This window comes from Heterodontus francisci, unplaced genomic scaffold (assembly GCF_036365525.1).
Source record: "Heterodontus francisci isolate sHetFra1 unplaced genomic scaffold, sHetFra1.hap1 HAP1_SCAFFOLD_933, whole genome shotgun sequence".
NCBI classification, from domain to species: Eukaryota; Metazoa; Chordata; class Chondrichthyes; order Heterodontiformes; family Heterodontidae; genus Heterodontus; species Heterodontus francisci.
The window spans coordinates 1-17,224 of NW_027141813.1; the positions used below are offsets into that span (position 1 = coordinate 1).

The following is a 17,224-nucleotide window of genomic DNA, read 5'->3' on the forward strand; positions in this document are numbered from 1 at the left end:
TCATCACGAGATAGGGGCAGTTACATCATCCTGACTCCTACAGCTGAGGTGGGTACTAAGTGATTCATTGGCCTATACTGCAGAGCATAAAGCATGCGCAACAGTAATTTCATTGGAGGGAGGGAAGCTCTGACACTGATGTTCTTTCATTATTTCCTTTCATGTAAAATGTGCCCTTGAGAAAACAATCCTTGACACTTAAGGACGGCATTCAAGCAAAGGAGGCAGTGCAGGAGATGACGCAAGGATGTGATGATTCCTGCATCTGAGGTGGGTAATAAGTGCTTCATTGGCGACGTTATCAATTGGTGCCTTCACTGCAGAACTTAAAAAGGTGTGCGCAACAGTAATTTCAGTGGATGGAGGGAGGCAAGCTCTGACTCTGATTTGCTTTTCTTCTTTTCATGTAAAACATGCCGTCGAGAAAACAATCCTCGAGACTTACGGTCAGCATTCAAGCAACGAAGGCAACTAGATCATGCTGCGGAGCTCATCACGATGTGGAAAGGAACATTGCATTTATGGATGAATTGGGAATGCACATTGGGATGCGCTTGGGGAACATTCACCAAGAATAGACTGAGCTCAGACTCTTGTGACTTTGCCTTCTTCACATGGATAATACAGTAGTGGAATAGAGAGCCAAGCGTTCATTCACCACAAGGCTCTCCAGGAACAATCTCTTTAGCTGTGCATAGCAGAGACTCGGCCTGTCTGTCTAATGGGAATGCTGGACACAACACTCATGTATCCATGCACAGCAGTTCCTCGGATACTTAATGAACTTAATAAAACTTTTCAATAATTAAACCCAGAATTGTTGAGGTTTTGTTTTGCATGCTATTTCCCCGACTTTGCAACTGCACTTCAGATATTCAACTATGGTGGAGGGGTGGAGGTAGGGGGGGTAGAGGGGGGGGTGGGTGAAGAGGGGGAGGGGAGGGGTAGGTGAAGAGGGGAAGGGGTGGGGAGAGCGGGGAGGAGTGGGGAGAGGGAGCATGCAAAATGCAGGGACCAGACAGTTGCAATGCCTGAAGTACTGTGGAGAAGTAGAGAAAGCAACTGCGTAGGGGAGAAAGCAACTGGATTGGGCATCCGCAGCTGGAGGGAACGGCTGAATGGAGAGGGCCGGAAGCGAGAGGCCGCAGAGGGCCGCGGGGAGCGAGCGTGCGAAGACCTTGTGTCACCGGGTCCAGGGACTGGCCAGCAAGTCTTTTGCTGTTGTGTTTATGGCGCATGCACAGAAAAAGGCGCTCCTCTTCCGTTCCGCTGCTCCCCCCCCGCCCACTCTCTCCCCTTCCTCCCTCTCCCCCTCCCCCCCCGCTCTCCCCCACCTCTCCCCCCCCCTTGACCCCTCCCTCTTTCCCCCCCTCCCTCTCCCTCTTTCTCCCCCCCCTCCCTCTCCCTCTTTCTCCCCCCCTCCCTCTCCCTCTTTCTCCCCCCCCCTCCCTCTCCCTCTTTCTCCCCCCCCTCCCTCTCCCTCTTTCTCCCCCCCCTCCCTCTCCCTCTTTCTCCCCCCCTCCCTCTCCCTCTTTCTCCCCCCCTCCCTCTCCCTCTTTCTCCCCCTCCCTCTTTCTCCCCCCCTCCCTCTCCCTCTTTCTCCCCCCCTCCCTCTCCCTCTTTCTCCCCCCCCTCCCTCTCCCTCTTTCTTCCCCCCCTCCCTCTCCCTCTTTCTCCTCCCCCCCCACGTTCTCTCTCTCCCCCCACCCCCACGTTCTCTCTCTCCCCTCACCCCCCTTTCTCTCTCTCCTCCCACCCCCCTTTCTCTCTCTCCCCCCACCCCCCTTTCTCTCTCTCTCCCCCCACCCCCCTTTCTCTCTCTCCCCCCACCCCCCTTTCTCTCTCTCCCCCCACCCCCCTTTCTCTCTCTCTCCCCCACCCCCCTTTCTCTCTCTCTCCCCCACCCCCCATTCTCTCTCTCCACCCCACCCCCCCGGCACCTCTACCGCTGCTCTCCCCGCCCCCCCGCGCTGCTCTCCCCGGCCCGCTCCACTCTCTCACTTCGGCCATTGTATTCTGCCACGTGTTTGTTAGGTTTCATCTCTGTGATTCTTTGAGCAGCGCCATCTTTAGTCCTGGCAGCTGCTACAGTCGCAATCTGTGACGTTTTCGTGGCACATGCTGGATTTGCGCATGTGCCAAAACAGCGCCACCTACCGATCGCGTTGTCAACAATTGCGGTCATGTTTTATTGACTGCTCTCTCAACCTGTCCTGCAACCTCCAATGACATAAGCACTCAAGTGCATCTGCTCATGCACCTCGTTTAAAATTGTTCACTTGTATATTATCTCTCCATCTTCTTCCTACCAAAATGAATCACTGCACATTTCTCCGCATTGAACGTCAACGTCCACTTATTCGCCCATTCCACCAACTTGTCTACATCATTTTAAAGTTCTATACTATCCACCTCACAGTTCACAATGTTTCCAAGTTTTGTACCATCCACAAATTTTGACACTGTGCACTGTTCACCAAGGTCTAAGTCATTAATAGATCAGGAAGAGGAAGGGTCCCAACACTAACCACTGGGGAACTCCACTACATACCTTCCTCCAGCCTGAAAAACATCCATTAACCACTACTCTCTGTTTCCTGTCACTCAGCCAATTTCATATCCATTTTGCTACTGTCCCTTTTATTCAATGAGCTATAACGTTGCTCACATGTCTGCTGTCCAGCACTGTATCGAATGCCTTTTGAAAGTCCATGTACACCACATCAACAGCATGCCCTCATCAACCCTCTCTGTTATCTCATCAAAAAACTCCAGCAGGTTAGTTAAACATGATTTTTCCTTAACAGATCCATGCTGGTTTTCCTTAATTAACTTGCATTTGTCCATGTGACCATTAATTAATTTGGTCCAGAATTATTCTTCCTAGAAGTTTCCCCACCACCAAAGTTAAACTGACTGGCCTGTAGTGGCTGGGCTTATCTTTACACTATGGTGTAACAGTTCCAATTCTCCAGTTCTCAGGCACTATCCCTGAGTCTGAGGAAGACTGGAAAATTATGGCCAGTGCCTCTGCAATTTCCACTACAACTTCCTTCAGTATCCTTGGATGCATCTCATCTGGTCCTGGTGCTTTATCAACTATAAATATCGACAGCCTATCTAATACCCCCTCCTAATCAATTTTAATTCCTTCTAGTGTATTAATTACCTCCTCTTTCACTGTGGCCTGGGTCGTATCATCTTCCTTGGTAAAGACAGATGTCCTCAGCTATTGCCCCTGCTTCCATGCGTGGATTCCCCTTTTGGTCCCTCATCGCCCTACTCCAGCCTTTACCACACTTTTACAATTTATCTGCCTATTGAAAACATTGGGATTCCTTTTATGTCAGCTGCCAGTCTCTTTTCTTACTCTCTCTTTGTTTCTCTTATTTGCTTTTTCACTTCCCCTCTGGGAGTCTTCAGGGTGTGTGCCACTCTCAAACCATTACTCAGCATTGGAGACTGCTGGGAGTGACAACACCATAAAGGAATGCTTTCCAAAGGAATGCACCAATGGGCAAGGGACTGCACAGGAACGAACAGCAAAGAGTAGAAATACAGTTGTGATAGGAGATTCCATAGTTAGGGGACAGACAGGCATTTCCATCACTGTCATGGTGAGTCCCACATGGTGTGTTACCTCCCTGGTGCCAGGGTAAAGGACATAATTTTCTTTAGTTAATTTTCTTTCTCCTCTGCACCCTCCACCCTTGGATGCTGCTGGCTGCTTCTGGGTTACAGTCTCATTAACACCACGGTACTTTGTCCAAGTCACAGTGATTCACTGTGACCCTTGCTATCTTGTATTGACAGGCTCCTCAGAGAAAGGAGCATCACGGCTAGAGTTGTTAACTCTGGTTGGACATATTCCTGGAAATTTCACAATGATTTCCTGCTTCCAAACAGCCTGTCCAGCCTAACGGCACTTTTTTGCTAACTCTAATAACGTCACAATCAATACGTGAATGTGTTCATAGAATTTTACTTTTATTTAAAAAAAAACCTTTGTTTTTATTCCCCCTGTGAATTTTGAAGACTCCAGGATAATCCTGGCACGTTAGCAACCCTAATAGCAGCCTAATCCAAATCTGAACTTGGCTGATGTCCATATGTGCACTTTGAGCACGGTTTTCTGGATAACTATTGGAACAGGAGCTCCTGCTGAATGCCCCCTACCTAATCCCGTGACACTGAGGTTAATTGAAGTACAAACTAAATAGTGGGGGCAAGGGATCAAATTTGGGAAGAAGTGGTAAATCAAAGAGTAGAAACAAGGCAAGAGAGAAAGGTATTAGTATGGGAAATGATAAACAGACTGTGACAGGGAGGGACAGACAGTACAAATCTAAGAGTAAATCAGCAGTCCAGACTAGACGTTACAACGATAATAAAAGGACAAAACTAAGGGCTCTGCATCAGAATACACATAGCATTCGAAACAAAACAGATGAACTGATAGCACAAATAGAAATAAATAAGGATGATCTGATAGCCATTACAGAGACATGGCTGCAGGATGACATAGATTGAAGGGTACATGACATTTAGGAAGGACAGAAAGCTAGGTAAAGGTGGAGGGGTAGCTCTGTTAATTAATGATGATATTAGCACAATAGAGAGGGATGACCTACGTTCAGGAAACCAGGAAATAGAAGCAGTTTAGGTAGAGATGAGAAATAATAAAGGCAAGAAGTCACTTATGGAAGTGGTGTACAGGCCTCTTAACAGTAACCATACGGTATGACAGAGTATAAAGGAAGAAATAATGGCAGCTTGCCAGAAAGGTACGGTGATAATCATGGGGGATTTTAATCCACATATAGACTGGCCAAGGAAGCCTAGACGAGGGATACTTTCTCAGAGCGGCAGGTTTTGGAGCCAACCTGAGAGCAGGCTATACTACACCTGGTATTGTGCACCAAGATAGGATTAATTGATAACCTCATAGTGAAGGTACCCCTAGGCAGCAGGGATCATAATATGATTGAATTTTACATTCAGTTCGAGGGAGAGAAGAATCGGTCCAAGAACAGTATTTTAAACTTAAATAAGGACAATTATGAGGGCATGAAAGCAAAGCAAGCTAAAGTAAACTGGAAGATTCTCAATGATACAGGAGCAAAAGAGATGATTGACCTCCAACAACCACAACCATCTTCCTTTGTGCTAGGTACCATTCCAACCAGTGGAGAGTTTTTCCCGATTCCCATTGACTCCAGTTTTGCTTGGGCTCCTCGATGTCAAAAGATAAGGCTGAAGCATTTGCAACGATCTTCAGCCAGAAGCACCGAGTGGATGATCCATCTCACCCTCCTCTTGAAGTTCCCAGCTAATTCGATTCACTCCGCGTGATATCAAGAAATGACTAATGGCACTGGATACTGCAAAGACTATGGGCTCCGACATCATTCTGGCAATAGTACTGAAGAACTGTGCTCCAGAACGTGCTGCGCCCCGAGCCAAGCTGTTCCAGTACAGCTACAACACTGGCATCTACCCAGCAATGTGGAAAATTGCCCAGGTATGTCCTGTACACAAAAGCAGGACAAGTCCAACCCGACCAATTACGGCCCCATCAGTTGACTCTGGATCATTAGTAAAGTGATGGAAGGTGTCATCGACAATGCAATCAAGCAGCACTTGCTTAGTAATAGCCTGCTCAGTAACGCTCAATTAAGGTTCCATCAGGGCCACTCAGCTCCTGACCTTATTACAGGATTACAGTTCAAACATGGACAAAAGAGCTGAACTCAAAAGCTGAGGTGAGAGTCACTGCTCTTGACATCAAAGCAGCAGTTGACCGAGTATGGCATCAAGGAGCCCTAGCAAAACTAGAGTCAATGGGAATCACGGGGAAAACTCTCCACTGGTTGGAATTGTACCTAGCGCAAAGGAAGATGGTTGTAGTTGTTGGAGGTCAATCATCTGAGTCATAGAGTCGTACAGCATAGAAACAGGCCCTTCGGCCCACCGCGTCCATGCCGACCATAATGCCTATCTATACTAATCCCACCTGCCTGCATTAATTCTATATCCCTCTATGCCTTGCTCATTCAAGTTGCCTCTTAAATGTCGCTACTGTTCCTGCCTCCACCACCTCCTCAGGCAGCTCATTCCAGATACCCACTATTCTTTGTGTGAAAAATTTACCCCTTTGATCACCTTTAAAACTCCTCCCTCTCACTTTAAATCTATACCCTCTGGTTTTAGTCACCCCTACCATGGGAAACAGACTCTGGCTATCTACTCTATCTATGCCTCTCATAATTTTATATACCTCTATCATGTCCCCTCTCAGCCTCCTTCGCTCCAGGGAAAACAGACACAGCCTAATCATGCCCCCTACATTCATATCCAAGTCATTAATATATATGACGAACAACAGAGGGCCCAGCACTGATCCCTGCGTCACACTACTGGTCACTGGCCTCCAATCTGAAAAACAACCCTCCACTGCCACCCTCTGCCTCCTATCACCAAGCCAATTTTGTATCCAATTTGCTAGCACACCCTGGAACCCATGTGTTCGAACCTTCTGGGCCAGCATACCATGCAGGACCTTGTCAAAGGTCTTGCTAAAGTCCATGTAGACCACGTCCATTGTCCTGCCCTCGTCACCTTGGTCACCTCCCTAATCAGACCCTGCCTTTCCAAATGCATATAAATCCTGTCTCTCAGAATCCCTTCCAATAACTTTCCCACCTCCTCCTTTGTAATGTTGATACGCTCCAGGATATTGCTGTTCCTTCCCTTGAACTCACTAGCTTCCATGACCTTCTCCACAGCAAATACAGACGAGAAGTATTCATTTATGACCGCGTCCATTTCCCGTGGCTCCACACATAGATTGCCACACTGATCCCTAAGGGGACCTACTCTCTCCCTAGCTACCCTTTTACTCTTAATATACTTATAGAATCTTTTAGGATTCTCCTTTATCTTATCTGCCAGGGAAATCTCACGGCCCCTTTTCGCAGTCCTAATTTCTTTCTTAAGTGTAGTCCTACATCCCCTATACTCCTCGAGGGACTCGTTTGATCCCAGCTGCCTATACCCGACACATGCGTCCTTCTTTGTCCTGACCAGACTCTCAATATCCCTTGTCAACCAAGGTTCCCTAAACTTGCCAGTCTTGCCCTTCCATCTAACAGGAACATGCCAGCCCTGAACTCTTTCTATCTCACTTTTAAAAGCCTCCCACTTGCCAGACGTCCCTTTACCTGTAAACAGCCTCTCCCATTCAACTTTTGAGAATTCCTGTCTGATGCCATCGAAATTAGCCTTTCCCCAATTTAGGACTTCAACCCGAGGACCAGTCCTATCCTTTTCTACAACTATCTTGAAGCTAATAGAGTTATGGCCACTGGTCCCAAAGTGCTCCCCCACTACACAGTCCATGTAGAAATGCAGCAAGACCTGGACAATATGCAGGCTTGGGTTGATAAGTGGCAAGTAAGATCTGCACCACACAAGTGCCAGGCAATGACTATCTCCAACAAGGGAATCTAAGTATCTCCCCTTGACATTCGCAGTCGCAGATGACACGAAAATCGGTGGTGTTGTAAATAGTGAGGAGGAAAGCCTTAGATTACAGGATAATATAGATGGGCTGGTAAGATGGGCAGAGCAGTGGCAAATGGAATTTAATCCTGAGAAGTGTGAGGTGATGCATTTTGGGAGGACAAACAAGGCAAGGGAATATACAATGGATGATAGGACCCTAGGAAGTGCAGAGGGTAAGAGTGACCTAGGTGTACTTGTCCATAGATCACTGAAGGCAGCAGCACAGGTAGATAAGGTGGTTAGGAAGGCATATGGGATACTTGCCTTAATTAGCTGAGGCACAGAATATAAGAGCCGGGAGGTTATGATGGAGCTGTATAAAACGCTAGTTAGGCCACAGCTGGAGTGCTGAGTACAGTTCTGGTCACCACATTATAGGAAGGATGTGATTGCACTGGAGAGGGTGCAGAGGAGATTCACCAGGATGTTGCCTGGGCTGGAGTATTTCAGTTATGAAGATAAACTGGATCGGCGAGGGTTGTTTTCCTTGAAACAGAGAAGGCTGAGGGGGGACCTGATTGAGGTATACAAAATTATGAGGGGCATAGATAGTGTAGATAGGAAGAAGCTTTTTCTCTTAGCGGAGGTGTCAATAACCAGGGGCCATAGATTTTGGGTAAGGGGCAGTTTAGAAGGGATTTGAGGAAAAATCTTTTCACCTACAGGGTGCTAGGAATCTGGAACACACTGCCTGAAGGCGTGGTAGAGGCAGGAACTCTCACAACATTTAAGAAGTATTTAGATGAGCACTTGAAACGCCATAGCATACAAGGCTACAGGCCAAGTGCTGGAAGATGGGATTAGAATAGTTAGGTGCTTGTTGGCCGGCGCAGACATGGTGGGCTGAAGGGCTTGTTTCTGCCCTGTATATCTCTATGACTCCATGACATTCAACAACATTACGATCGCTGAATCTCCCACTATCAACATCCTGGGGGTTACCATTGACCAGAAACTGAACTGGAGTAGCCATATAAATACTGTGGCTACAACAGCAGGTCAGAGGCTGTGAATCCTGAGGCGAGTAACTCACTTCCTGACTCCCCAAAGCCTGTCCACCATCTGCAAGGCACAAGCCAGAAGTGTGATGGAATACTCTCCACTTGCCTGGATAGGTGCAGCTGCAACAACACTCAAGAAACTCGACACCATCCAGGACAAAGCAGCTCACATTATTGTCAACCCATCCACAGACATTCAATCCCCCCACCAACGATGCAGTGGCAGCAGTGTGTACCATCTACAAGATGCACTGCAGCGACGCACCAATGCTACTCAGGCAGCACCTTCCGAAGCCTCGACCTCTACCACCTAGAAGGACAAGGGCAGCAAATGCATGGGAACACCACCACTTGCAAGTTCCCCTCTAAGCCACACACTATCCTGACTTGGAACTATATCGCTGGTCCTTCACTGTCGCTGGGTCAAAATCCTGGAACTCCCTTCCTAACAGCACTGTGGGTGTACCTACCCCACATGGACTGCAGCGGATCAAGAAGGCAGGTCACCACCACCTTCTCAAGGGCAATTAGGGATGCTGACAAAGTATTGGTAGAAGTGGAGATGGTAGAGGTAATAGATGGGGAAGAAATTTGATAGGCAGGATGTACTGGAAAGGCTGGCTATGCTTAGAGTGGATGAGTCACCCAGTCCAGTTAATGTGCATCCCAGGTTGCTAAAGGAAGAAATGGGGGTGGAGATAGTGGAAGAGTTTGCCATAATCTTCCAAACTTCCCTAGATATGGGGGAGGTGCCAGAGGATTGGAAAGTGGCAAATATGACATCCTTGTTCAAGGATGCAAGGTCAGGTCAGTCAGTTTAACATCAATGGTGAGTAAGGTTTTAGAAATGTAAATCAAGAAAAGAATTAACAAGCACTTAGAGAGGTTTGAGTTAATTAAGGAGAGCCAGCACGGATTTCTCAAAGGAAGATCGTGCTTGATTTATCTAATTGAATTTTTTGATGAAGTAACAAGGAAGGCTGATCAGGGGAATGCGGTGGATGTGGATGGATTTTAAGAAAGCATTGGGCAAAGTAACACACAAAAGGCTGGTTAACAAAATTGTGCCTCATGTAATAGGAGGGTCAGTGTCAGCTTGGATAAAAAAATTGGCAGAAGGACAGACAATTGCAAGTCATGGTAAATGGTTATTTTCCAGACTGGAGAATGGTACTGTGACCCCAAGTGTCAGTGCGCGGTCCATTGTTCTCTTTTTTATATATATACATAAAAATTACTAGGAAATTGGAATACAGAGTAAAATTTCAAAATTTGCCAATACTGGGTCCCCTGTTTTTTGTGGTATATATTAATGATTTGGACGTAAATGTAGGGGGCAGGATCAAGAAATTTGCAGGCGACACAAAGATTGGCTGTGTGGTAGATAGTAAGGAGGATCGCTGTAGGCTGCAGGAAAATAGTCATGGTCTGATCAGATGGACAGAAAAGTGGCAAATGGTATTCAACCTAGAGAAGTCTGAGGTGATGCATTTGGGGAGGTCAAATGAGGCAAAGGAATACACCTTTAATGGCAGAATACTGAGAGGTGTAGAGGAAGTGAAGGACCTTGGAGTGAATGTCCACAGATCCCTGAAGGGACCAGGACAGGTTGATAAGGTGGTTAAGAAGGCATAGGGTATCCTTTCCTTTATTAGCCGAGGTATAGAATATAAGAGCAGGGAGATTATGCTGGAACTATATAAATCATTGGTTAGGCCACAACCTGAGTACTGTGAGCAGTTCTGGTCACCTTATTACAGAAAGAATGTAACTGCACGAGAAAGGGTACAGAGGAGATTTACAAGGATGTTGCCAGATCTGGCAAAATGCAGCTATGAAGAAATATTGGATAGGCTGGGGTTGTTCTCCTTGGAACAGAGAAGGCTAAGGGGAAATCTGATTGAAATGTACAAAATTGTGAGGGATCTAGATAGAGTGGATGTGAAAGGCCTATTTACCTGAGCAGTGATTAGAGGGTGTAGATTTAAAGTGATTGGTAGAAAGATTGAAGCATGAGGAAAATATTTTTCACCAAGAGAGTGGTGGGGGTCTCGATCTCTTGAAAGGTTAGTAAAGGCAGAAACACTCAACTCATTTAAAAGGTGTCTGGATATGCACCTCAAGTGTCGCAACCTGTAGGACTACGGACCAAATGCTGGAAGGTGGGATTAGACAGGATGGCCCATTTTTCGGCTGGCGCAGACACGATGGGCCAAGTGGCCTCTTTCTGTGCTGTAAACTTTCTATGATTCTATAATTACGCCAAACTTGAAGGTGTGGCAGAAAGTGACGATGATGCCAATCAACTGCAACAGGACACAGATAGACTAGCTGAATGGGCAGATATGTGGCAGATGGAACTTAATATGGAGAAGTGTGAGGTGACACATCTGGGAGAAGGGATAGGGAGGGGCAATATAAACTTAATGGCACAGTTCTAAAGAGTGCACAGGGACAGAGGAACCTGGGGGTTTATCTGCATATGTCTTTGAAGGTGACGGGACACATTGAGAGAGTAAAGCATAAATAGAGGCATTGAGTACAAAAGCAGGGAAGTTATGCTGAACCTTTGTAAAATTCCAGTTAGGCTCCAACTGGAGCAGTGTCCAGTTCTGGTCACCACACTTCAGCAAGGATATGAGGGTCCTTGTGAGGATGCAGAGAAGATTTACCAGAACGGTTCTAGGGAACAGGGATTTTCGCACCAAGGTTATGTTGGAGAGCTGGAGTTGTTCTCCTTGGAACAAAGGAGGTTGAGCAGAGATTTGATAGAGGCATTCAAGATTATGATAAGCTGAGATAAGGCAGACAAATAAAAGATGTTCCATTAACTGATGGTAAAAAGACTAGGGGACATAGATTGAAAGTTTTGGGCAAAAGATACAGGGTGCAGTGTGAGGAAGAACATTTTATTACTCAGAGTGGTAATGACCTGGAACAGGCTGCTCATGAGGGAGGTGGAAGTGGAGACCATCAATGATTTCAAAAGAAAACTGGATGGGCACTGGGAAATAAAATTGCAAGGGTATGGGGATCGAGTGGGGGAATGGGACTGACTGGATTACTTTACAGAGAGCCAGCATGGATTTGATGGGCTGAAAGCAGTTAAGATTCCATGACTCTTATATCTAATATCTTTCAAACGGGAATTGCAATAATTCAAAGAGGAAATATTTGGACGACTAAGGGAAAAGGACAGGGGAATGGGACTAACTAGCTCTTTCGAAAGAGGAACTGACACTTATTAATTTGAAACTCAAAGAGCTTAAAAGGTGTACCACTTGCTGCACTAATTCTATACCATTTGTTTTAGTAACAAAACTTGCTTTACACGCTTCCTCAATTGCAAAAAGCAGCTGCCATTGAATAAAAGTATTTATTTTGTTGGGTTGTATGCAGATGGCAAAAAGTCATGCCATTTAGTTGATGACTTAGCTGATGATATGAGCCTGCATATGTAAGCTGAAAATTTAATACTGAAATTCAAATTATTCCTTTTGTTCCCCTTTAGATTTATTTACCTCAATGAATTTCTCCCCTCAGCTAAAAGTCAGAATGAACAGATGCCAACCAAATGACTTTCCATTTCCTGTAGTGGAAAAGCAAAGAAAAGGGAAGCTCATAAGTCTGGTTGCTGGAACTGATTGTTAGCTCGTATTGAACTGCAATCACAAGAGTATTCTGAAGGAGGAGGGTGAACAACCAGAGGTTGTGGTCCATATAGATATCGTTGAATACAGCTAGGAATAAGAATGAGGTCCACAGGCAGATTTTGGGGAGCTAGGAAAGAATTACTAAGGCGGTGTTAATCTTTGTATTACTTCCAGTGCCACAGGCTGCTAAGTACAGAAATAAGAAGATAATGTAGATGAATGCATGGTTGGAGAGATGGTGTAAGAGTGAGGGCTTTAGATTCTTGGGTGCATTGGGACTTGCTCTGGGTGTGATGAGACCTGCACAAGTTGGACAGTTCACACCTCAAAAGGCTGGCACCAATATTGTCACAGAAATATTTGCTGTTGGGAGGGTTTAAACTCATTTGGCGGGGACTTGGGAACCTAAGTGTAGATCCGGAAGGGAGAGAACAAAGCTGGAAATGGAAGGCAGAAAATAAGTGAGTATGGAAGGCAGAGGAAACACATCAATCTAGGGTCAGGGATGCATTCCAAAAGGTACATGCTGAGTAAGAGTGATTGTACCATTTTGTGTAACCAGAAATCAATGTCTTGGTTCATTAGATTATGAGACAATCACTGCAGATATTTACACCTGTTTCTAAATTTGTCAGTAAATTATAGTCAATTGTTTAAGATGATTTCACTTACTTCAGTGAAAGTGAGTAATCATTCTTGTTGCTTTGGCTATTTCGGATGAGATAGCTGCACTCTTTACACAACCGTAGAAGATTTTCTGCATCTGTTCTGCTAATGGCCCCATGATACCATCTGTAAGAGAAAATGTGCAAAGAAATCAAAATACTCAATGACATGTGCAGGGAAACCCATTTTGAATGGGTGTCTCAGGAAATGGGCACCATTACATCTTTCAGGAGCAGTACAGCATCTTTCCACAAAGTGTCAGCTGTGACTCAGTTGGTAACACTCTCGCCTCTGAGTCACAGGTTCCACCTTTAAGTCCCACTCCAGGCCTTGAGCACCAAAATCAAGGCCGACAGTCCAGTAGTACTGAAGGAATACTGCACTGTTGGAGGTGTCGTCTTTCAGATGAGACGTTCGATCGAGGCCTTATCTGCCTGATTGGGTGATGTAAAAGATCGCTTGACATTATTTCAAAGAAGAGCAGGAGAGTTATTCCTGATGTCCTGGCCAATATTTATCGCCCAATCAACATCATAAAAACAGATTAACTAGTTACAATCACATTGTTGTCTGTGGGATCTTGCTGTGCACAAATTGGCTGCTGCATTTCCTACATTACAAAAGTACTTCATTGGCTGTAAAGTGCATTAAGATGTTCAGTGATCATTATATAAATGCCAGTATTTCTTTTAAAGAACATTTTCTTCAATTCAGAGAATATTTTAGACAAAGAAATATTAAATAACTTTATTTTAAAATGGTAAAACACAGGCATACTACCCACAATTTTCAGTCCATTAACTTTGATGAGTGAAAAACCATGGGAAGCATACTTACATGGGTGTCCTGGATGGATGAAGCTCCCTGCCGGAAGCAGATATTCATAAAATTGATCCTATAATGACTATAATCATTTTCACTGATTCATATTCACTGGGGTCCTCTTATTCTGATCTGCTTTAAAGTAATTCTCCAAATTTACCTCATCAGTAACAACTTGCATTACATAGCATCTTTAACATAGTAAAAACATCCCAAGGTGCTTCACAGGAGCATTCGAAGACAAATGTCGACACAATATTAGGATAGCTGACTATTAACCAAGTCAAAGAGGCAGGTTTTAAGGAGCGAATTAAAGGAAGCCAGAGAACAGTGTTCCTGCTAAGCTGTGCAGCAACCCGAAACTTCCCACGCAGGCTGGCACATGTTGGTTCCTTTAAGTTACCACACGTGAACAGTCACACCAAAACAAATTTACACTTAACAAATGGCCCACACAGTCCAAAAAAAAAAAGAGGATATGTTGGTAGGGAGGCAGAGAGATTTAGGGAAGGAATTTCAGAACTTGGGGTCCAGGCACAGCTGTCAATGGTAGAGTAATCAAAGATTTTGGGGTGGTTATAGGGCTTGGAAGAAGTTACAGAGATAGGGAGGGGTGATGCCATGGAGAAATTTGAAAACAATGACGAGAATTTAAAAATCAAGGCATTGCTGAGCTGAGAAGAAAAGAAGGCTAGTGAGCACAGGGGTGATGGGTGAACAGGACTTGGTATTTGATTTAGGATACAGGTAGCAAAATTTTCAGCAATGCCAACTCGTGCAAAATTTTTCGTGAGACATGCGATTTCTAAATAAAATTAAGCCTCCCTTATGATCTTGCGATAGAGGTCAAATCTCAGGATTCTTCTGGCATGATTTCGTGCAGTTCTGGTCGCCGCATTATAGGAAGGATGTGGAAGCTTTGGAAAGGGTGCAGAGGAGATTTACTAGGCTGTTGCCTGGTATGGAGGGAAGGTCTTATGAGGAAAGGCTGAGGGACTTGAGGTTGTTTTCGTTAGAGAGAAGGAGGAGGAGAGGTGACTTAATAGAGACATACAAGATAATCAGAGGGTTAGATAGGGTGGATAGTGAGAGTCTTTTTCCTCGGATGGTGATGGCAAACACGAGGGGACATAGCTTTAAGTTGAGGGGTAATAGATATCGGACAGATGTCAGAGGTAGTTTCTTTACGCAGAGAGTAGTAGGGGCGTGGAACGCCCTGCCTGCAACAGTCGTAGACTCGCCAACTTTAAGGGCATTTAAGTGGTCATTGGATAGACATATGGATGAAAATGGAATAGTGTAGGTCAGATGATCGGCGCAACATCGAGGGCCGAAGGACCTGTACTGCGCTGTAATGTTCTAATTCTAATTCTAATTTGCATGAAGCTTCTCAAAATTAGATTCAGAAAATAAATCAAAGTAAACGACACCACTACAGGTGCAAATACAATGCAAGCAGGAGCAGTTCCTATCCAGTAAAAAAAGCAGACTTTCAGATGAACATGCATTTTGTCTTGTTTGATCTGAGGACATTAGCATTGCCAATTCTGGAGTAAACAACCTCAAAAAGCACCCGGAAACTTACAAGCGTGTAAGTCGGGCTTTGGCCTCGAAAACGCAACAGTTGATTTACAGGATTTTTTAGCCCAGTTCAGCAGACTTAAGGTCAGAAAGTTACAAATACTGAAGTACTTTTTCATTAAGCCATTGCAGAACATGGATTACTGATTGCATTTGCAAATCATTTCACAAAACTCGTAAAGCTGACATTTCTCGATTCAAACCCTGCAAAAGCGTTTTTCTGTGGGAGAACATTGACAGAACCAGTGTCAAGTAGATTCTGAACAAGACTGGATGATTATGGGGGCAAATGCTGGATCTTAACAAAATGGGGACACAAGAAAAGCAGTATCCAGCTCTCAGTAAATTGATTGCTACACTTCTGATTTTCCCTTTTAATCTCGCTCGCCTTTCCTCCCTGATGTGGAGAAAGTAAACCACTTTTCAATCCAGAATCTGCAGCAAAGTTTTATCTGTTATGCCTGTAATAAAAACAGTCTGGCTTGCTATAAACTCAAACTTTCTCAACTGTGACTAGTAATTGCTAAACCTGCAACACTCCAGCAGATGTCATACAAATCACTGTCATTGTAACCTTAAACCGAGAGAGCAGGTATAGAATCCTGGAACAAAAACAAGAAATGCTGGAATCACTCAGCAGGTCTGGCAGCATCTGTGGAAAGAGAAGCAGGGTTAACGTTTCAGGTCAGTGACCCTTCTTCGGTTCCGAAGAAGGGTCACTGACCTGAAACGTTAACTCTGCTTCTCTTTCCACAGATGCTGCCAGACCTGCTGAGTGATACCAGCATTTCTTGTTTTTGTTTCAGATTTCCAGCATCCGCAGTATTTTGCTTTTATTATAGAATCCTGGAACTCCCTTCCTAACAGCACTGTGGGTGTACCTACCCCAAATGGACTGCAGCGGTTCAAGAAGGTGGCTCACCACCACCTTCTCAAGGGCAATTCGGGATGGGCAATAAATGCTGGCCTAGCCAGCGACACCCACATCCCTGAATGAATAAAGAAAAACAATCCACTAACAAGGTTTATAAACCAACTGTCAAATCTATGTTGGTTTATATTTTTAAAAAATTGCAAATCATTTATTTTCCTAATCTCTTGATTTTTAAGTGTTTGTCTCTTGATTTATGAGATGGTGGGGTTGGTATTAATACGTTTTGAATAAGCTTCAGTTTATGGAAGGAGGAATTTGAGAGACCGTCCAGGAGTGCATTCGATACGTTCAGCAGCAGATAAGATGGGGCAGGAATGGAGACAGGCAATATTATGGAGGTGTGGTCTTGGCGATGAAGAGGATCTGAAGTCGGAAGTTCAGCCCAGTGTCAAACAGGATGCTGATGTGGTGAACTGTCCAGTTCAGCCCCAGATAGTCGCAAGGGAGGAGGATGAAGTCAGTGGGTAGGGAACATAGTTTGTGCAGGGACTAAAGACAAGCACTTTGGGCTTGGCAATAGTTAATTGGAGGAAATTTTTGATCATCCAATAATGGATGTCAGGTAAGCAATGTGCTAAGTGAGAGAGATGGTGGTGAGGTAGAGATGGGCGTGGTCAGTGAACATGTAGAATCTGACCTTGTGTTACCAAGGGACAGCACACAGATGAGAAATAGGAGAAAGCCAAGGACAGAACGTGGAAGGTCAAGCCATCGCTCCCATGACTGACCCCATCTCCTCTGTCTTGGCATTGAGAGTGTTAAGATTTATATTACTCCCTGGTCCCTTTCTAAGCTCATTTTAGTTGCATTCCTTTCAATGTGCACATGTTTCATTTGATGGGCAACACTTAATATTCGCTAATATTAAATTTAGTCTACCATATGTCTTCCTAATTGCGTATAATCACATTCTTTGATCATCCGATTTCATTTTTGACAAGCTTACAATTAGAACAACACAGGAAAATTAACTCATGGGTGCCCAAAGGTCAGTGCGGGGATCT

General features: G+C 44.9%; 1 protein-coding gene across 1 annotated transcript in view; it reads right to left on the reverse strand.

Moving 5' to 3' along the window:
• Positions 1 to 12,885: 12,885 nt before the first annotated feature.
• LOC137364732 (SH2 domain-containing adapter protein B-like) overlaps positions 12,886 to 17,224 on the reverse strand; it is a 175,238-nt gene continuing 170,899 nt past the window's right edge. Inside the window, exon 5 of the mRNA XM_068027764.1 lies at positions 12,886 to 13,009. Within this exon, the coding sequence (XP_067883865.1) occupies positions 12,886 to 13,009 (124 nt within the window). The remainder of the gene's footprint in view (positions 13,010 to 17,224) is intronic.